This window comes from Myotis lucifugus, unplaced genomic scaffold (assembly GCF_000147115.1).
Source record: "Myotis lucifugus unplaced genomic scaffold, Myoluc2.0 scaffold_5, whole genome shotgun sequence".
Lineage (NCBI taxonomy): Eukaryota > Metazoa > Chordata > Mammalia > Chiroptera > Vespertilionidae > Myotis > Myotis lucifugus.
This window is the reverse complement of record NW_005871053.1, coordinates 1,615,314-1,621,197: the sequence shown is the minus strand read 5'-3', so window position 1 is coordinate 1,621,197 and position 5,884 is coordinate 1,615,314. Positions and strand designations below refer to the sequence as shown.

General features: G+C 63.8%; 1 protein-coding gene across 1 annotated transcript in view; it reads right to left on the bottom strand.

Annotated features, from left to right (window-relative positions):
• Nucleotides 1-2,414: 2,414 nt before the first annotated feature.
• Nucleotides 2,415-5,884, bottom strand: part of RTP5 (receptor transporter protein 5 (putative)) — a 4,551-nt gene continuing 1,081 nt past the window's right edge. Inside the window, exon 2 of the mRNA XM_006083026.3 lies at nucleotides 2,415-4,400. Coding sequence (XP_006083088.2) covers nucleotides 3,064-4,400 — 1,337 coding nt within the window. The 3' untranslated portion in view covers nucleotides 2,415-3,063. The remainder of the gene's footprint in view (nucleotides 4,401-5,884) is intronic.

Here is a 5,884-nt window from a genome sequence, read left to right as displayed (position 1 = left end):
GTGGATTCGTCCTGGCTGGATCGGGCTCCTTTCAAAACCCTTGCAGACATGAGCGAAAGGAGGAGCCTCAGCCACCATCAACGCCCGGGAGATCCCCAGGCAGAGGAGAGGGACGGGGTCTGGGAGCAGGACAGTGAGCAGGAGGCGAAGTCCCAGCCATGGGGACCGGCGGCCCAAAGTCGCTGTCTGGTTGCCGCCCCAGACCCTGGGGAGAACCAAGAGGTGGACAGGAGCGCCCCCCATGGGGCACCCCAGGCCCTGACTCTCTCTGGAATGGGAGCCACCATCCGTCCCCCCATCATCTCAGCTGTGTGCCTGGAGGGTGAGACCAGTGTCCAAGGGTCGAGCAGCCCGAAAGGACAGAGACCTGGACGTGGCACCTGCTTCCAGCCCGGGAGGGAGCTGGGGGAGGGGGGGCACGGACGGCATACAGCGCGGTGAAGGGGGCAGGTCTGCCCTCCGCCCAGCCCACCTTGGTACCAACGTGCGCGTTGGACCAGGGTGCCACCTGGCGGCCCCGCGAGCACGAAGCCCGAGGCCGGGCCCAGAAGCCGCCGGAGTCGGTGCACTTGGGGGGCCTCCATCGCCTGGCCCTTCCCCGGGCTCGCAGCCCCGCTGAGCACGCAGCGCCCTCCGCGGGTGGTCGGCGGGGCTGGGCAGGTGTGTGCTGGGGCAGGTGGGCCGGGCCGGGGCCCCACACATCCCGCAGGTGAGACCCTCAGGAGGAGGGACTGTGTTCACAGAAGGGCGAAGGCGGCCCGAGCAGAGAGAGAACAGGGGCCCCCACCGCTGCTCCTACTCAAAGCAGTGTCGCCAAGACCCCGACACCTCCTGCGCCTGCTCTGGGCCTCTCGGGCCCGCGTGGGGCAGAAGGTCCCAGCTGGGCCTCGGACAGTCGTCTTCCTGGACTCCAGGTTGGGCAGCAGTAGAGCCTGGCACTGACCCCGGGCCCGGCTTGCCTGTCTGCCTGGGCCACCCCTCCCGCAGAGCCACCCCAGTGCCTGGGAAAGGACACAGCACGGCCACTGTCCCGCCCAGGCCGCCAAGGGCACCGGGGGCAGGGACCTGCCCCGACCACTGAGGGACTCAGGGATCTGCACTGGCCCACCCTGACCCAGCCCCTTTCTGATGTGAGCTGTGGAATTTCCTAGAACTTAGACGGCAACGGCAGGTCACCCTTACTGACTGCGGGAGTGCCGTCAACAGGTTGTCCTCTGACTTCAACTAAGAGAAAAGCGACAGAGAAGCTTTTGGGGGGGGGTTACACAGTGTGGGGTCCCAGCACCCGCCGAGGGGCCTCCGGCAAGGGCCCCTGTACCTGCAGGACTCCGGCCACGACAGGGGTGTGGTCTTGGCCAGGTCAAGCTCCCCCACCCCTGCCCTAGGGTCTTCTGGAAGTCAGCCCTGCACACAGGTCAGGGGCCCCCAGTTGGAGGAGAGGAGGGTGCAGCTGCTCATGTCTGCCGTGGCCACTCCCTGGGGTGCAAGACATTGGGCTCTCTTCCCTCCACTAGGAAGTTTACTGAAAAGCAGCAAACTGTTCACATGTTAGTCCGCCCCACTTTGGCTGAACTAACAATAATTGCATCTAAAACGCGTCTGCTTCGGTCCTCTTTGAGACCTTTTAGACATGCAATATCTCATATTTAATAAGGCCGAGCCTGGTCATTCAGGCTGCGCAGGGCTCGCGTATGGCTCAGGTGTGGATTCAGGCCTGGATTCAGGTGCAGACTCTGGAGATGGCTCCGGTGTGGGCTCTGCTGGGCTGTCCTGGACTGCAGTCCCAGGCTGCCCCCTGCGCTGTAAGGAGTCCCTGCGCCTGAAGAGTCATGGTTATGAAGGTGGGTACAGACCAGAATAGCGGATGTGCCTAAGGATGGGTCTGCCACAGATCCAATGGGCATATTGCATGCACTCTCATCTTTATTAGTGAATTTTAATTCTAGTAAATTAATTATTAATGAATTAAACAAAATTTAATTATTCATTAAGACGAATGTTAGAGATACTGATAACGGGTGGTGTTGGTTGGGTTTTAACTAAGCCAGCCGATTAGACAGTTTAACAGCAGTGACTACCTCCCCGTTCCCCCAATGCAGGGCTGTGATGCGGCCGGCGGCCACACGGGGGCGCCGCAGGACAGCGCGCGCGGCCTGCCGGCGGGGGGGGTGGGGGGGAGGCGGGGCTGGAGGAGGGGCGAATGGGGGTCGGAGAAGGGCCATCTCTGCTCATTCGACCTGCGGGTGGCGAGACCTGACAGCCCCCCTCCTTCTCCTCACCCCTCACCCCTCACCCCATCCCGGGGGGCCTTCGGGTGGGCGGGCAGGGCAGGGCGGGGTGGGGGCGGACTGGCCTGGGGGGGGGCCTAATCCGAGGAGCCCTCAGGCTGGTGATCCCCCCACAAGCTGTTCCAGGTGTTAACCCTTCGAGGGCGTCCTGACAGGGCAGGGTCCCTACGCAGGGGGGTGCAATTACTGTAGGGCGGACGGGGCTCCGACCTGCCACCGGTCCCCCACGGGTTCGACCTGGCCCCGGGGCAGGAGCGTGGCCATTGGGCCGTGCGTGCACAGCAAAGGCGAGCAGGACATGAGCTCTGTGCCTGAGGCCCAGTCCCATCACGCCCTGGGGAAGCGCCGGGGGGCCCCTGGCCACCGCTCTCCCACTTCACCACCACCTGTCATCGGCCCAAGTGTGCTGTATGGTCTTCTCTTTTTGACTTTTATTTGAACGGAGTGTAACACACACAAGTGAACACACAGGGGCAGCTGGGGGTCACACCGGGGAATGATCACACGTGGACATCACACGCGGACATCACGGGACCACTGCTTGAGTCACGTCAAGAGAGAGAACACAGAAGCAAGAGGTCCAGGGAGCAGCTGTGCGCACTGGGAGGCCTCAGCTCAGGGGGGCTGGCAGAATGGGGGCCGGGCTGGTGGGGGGCGGTGGGGCCTGGGGGGGCCAGCAGCACTTGGCTTTGTGTCTGGGCAGCCCTGCGGAGGGAGAGACGCGGTGGGGGACCCGGGAGGGAGGTGGCACGCTCAGACACGCGTCTGGGAGCCGTCAAGAAGTGCACAGGTACAGTGTCCAGAGGACGAAGAAGACCATGCACATCCAGACCCAGACCTCTTCGTAGGGATCGAAACTCGGCCAGCACCAGCCGTCCTCCTCCTCCAAGAAGTCCTCCTCCCTGCGGGCCCGAGGCCTCCGGGCCCGGCGGCGCCTGTGCCTGCCGCAGTGCCCGCTCCTGTGGTAGCTGCTGCCCTGCAGGCCCCCGAGCTTTATGGGACTAAAGGCTGAGAAGGGGATGATGAGGGAACCCCTGCTCCCCGAGGAGGCGGGGCTGAGGGCAGGGTCGTGGCCACACTCTGCCCCACCCTTGCACTGGTCGGTGATGATGAAAGGGAAGGTCAGGGAGCCGTTGAGGTCAGGGAGGGAGTCCGGGCCCTGGATGATGTTAGCCAAGGACAAGGGAAAGGTGATGGAGCCCTCGCCCTTCTCTGTGAGGCCCAAGACATAGGACACGGGCAGGGTGGCATCTCCAGTGGGTCCACTGTTGCTGCTGGGATCGGCGCCCGGGCCCTTGTCTTGGCCCAAAAGGGAGCCAAAGCCCTTGAAGATGAAGCCTTTGACCTGGAAGGACTTGATGCTCCTGAGCAGGTGGTCTCTGCCGTGGAGGATGGGGGCCTTGATGTTGACCAGGATGCTCATGCTGGTGGGCAAGGCCCTGAGACTGGCAGGCTGGTCGGCGGAGCCCCTGTCGATGATCATCAGCCCCTGGAGACCAGCCTCGCTGGGGGTGCCCTCTCCAGGGCCAACAGAGCCCTTGTCCCTGCCCACGCTCACCAGGGTGAAGGGCACGGTGATGATGTCCATGTCCTCGCTGAAGAAGTGGCTGCCCTCAGAGAGGGGGTCGGACACAGAGGGGAGGACGAAGCCCCAGGCGCAACTGGCCACCGGGCCGCTGCCCAGGGCTGGCATGGCCTGGACGGTGCTGGGGCTCCTGGTCTCGGGCCCCCAGGCGGGGTCTGGGGGCTTCTGGAAGAAGCAGACGCCCAGGTCGCAGGCTTCGCAGTGGTCCCCAAAGCAGACCTCGGGGCACTCGTCGGAGCTGATGCTCTCCTGGTAGCACTGCTGCAGGACGAACAGGACCAGCTTGTTGAGGAAGAGCCGCACGTTCAGCAGGCTCACCTGGCAGTCTCCCCGGGCGTCCGGCGGGCACAGCTGGCACGCCTGGGCCCAGATACGCATCTTCACCAGCCCCAGGTGGCGGTCCTTGTCCCATCGCACATGGAATAGGATGTGCACGTGGGCCGAGGACCAGCCCCACTGGCAGCGGTTGCACTGGAGCCTGGGGGGGAGGGGAGGAAGAAGTGAGTGGAGGGGATGGGCACCTGCCCCTGCGCCCCACAGCCCTCAGCCCTGTCGGCCCAGAGAGGGTCCCAGCATGAGCTCCATGAACCTGAGCCCCTGACTGTACGGGGACAGGATGCAGGTGCCTGGCCCCTGCCTGCAACCCACAGTCTGAAAAGCGAACACCTTTCATCAGATTGGCACCAGACACCTTTCCGTCAGATTGGCACCGCGGGGTGGCCAAGCCTGGCCTGACCTATGAGGGGTCACCCTGCTGCTTTTCTGTCACTGTTCATCACCCTGAAGAAATGTTACCAAAAGCTAAAGACAGCCCTGTGGGCCCTGGTGAGGGCAGGAAAGAAGGCGTCTGCAGTGTCTGGGCAGTGGGTCCGTGGAGGGAGGAGCCCCCTCTGGGAAGGAAGGTAAGGGGGAAATAAAGTTGGGGGCTGTGTGGGTGGTGGGGACAGTGCCGGAGGCAGAGAAGTGTGGGGAGAGGGGGAAGCAGAGGCTCTGGATGGCAGGGTGCACCCTGCACCCGTGTGACACTGGCTTTGAGCATGTGAGCAGGGGGCCCGGCCCCACCCCCGGCATGGAAGAGGAGAAGCAGCTGCTTGGCTCCCTGGCTGGTGAAGGGGCCGGTGCCACAGGCCCGTGTGTCCCCGGGGCCAGGCAGGCGGCCCTCGGGTCCCAGACAGGTGACCCCGGTGAGGCACGTGCACGCAGGTGTGGGAACCTGCTCTCGTGTGAGGTCTCCCTGCATGTTTGCCTCCCGGGCATCGGTGGAACTTTCCGTGACAGGGGCATTGCTCTGCATCTGCGTCACAGTGGCCAGGGACGCCCGCACGTGGAGCGTGTGCTGGGGAGCTGAGCGTCCTTTACGTAAATTAGTTAATGAGCACTTCACAGGCTGCAGGTGGCCGTGACCCTGTTGCAGAGCCCAGGTCTATATGTGTGGCCGCCCCACCACCTGCCTCCTTAAAGCAGTTCTTCACTTAGGCTGTGGGAGTAGCACGTGTTTAAAGGTGTTTCTTAGACCTGAGAAAGCCGGCATTCCACCACCCGCTGGGCCTGAGGGTCCCTATGGCGCCCCCTCCCAGCCCACCTCAGGGTTCCTGGCTGGGTGGGATCCTGCAGGTCTGGGTCGCCCACTGTACTGACATAGCTGTCGCCATGACAATGAAGATGGAGGTTCGCGTAGTGACCCATGACCACCAGGGCTCCCACCCGCCCACAGCCCAGGCCGGGCACATGTGCTCCTTGTCTTGGGCTGCGCTGTTTCCGTGCACTCCTCAGCTTCCTGGTCCCTCCAGCCTGGATCATTGCGGAGCTGGGCGGTGACCATGGCCCTGCCCATCCCCTGCTCCTGTCAGTGCTGCCATGGAAACCAGGAGAGGCCTCGGGAAGCAGACAAAGCCCTCCTTGCCTGGGCGGCTGCGTCATCCCACTGGCCCGCATCTGGACAGGGCACCCACTGGGCTCCAGGGGTCCCCTCCTGCCAGGCAGGGTCTGAAATTGCCACTGAAACAGACTG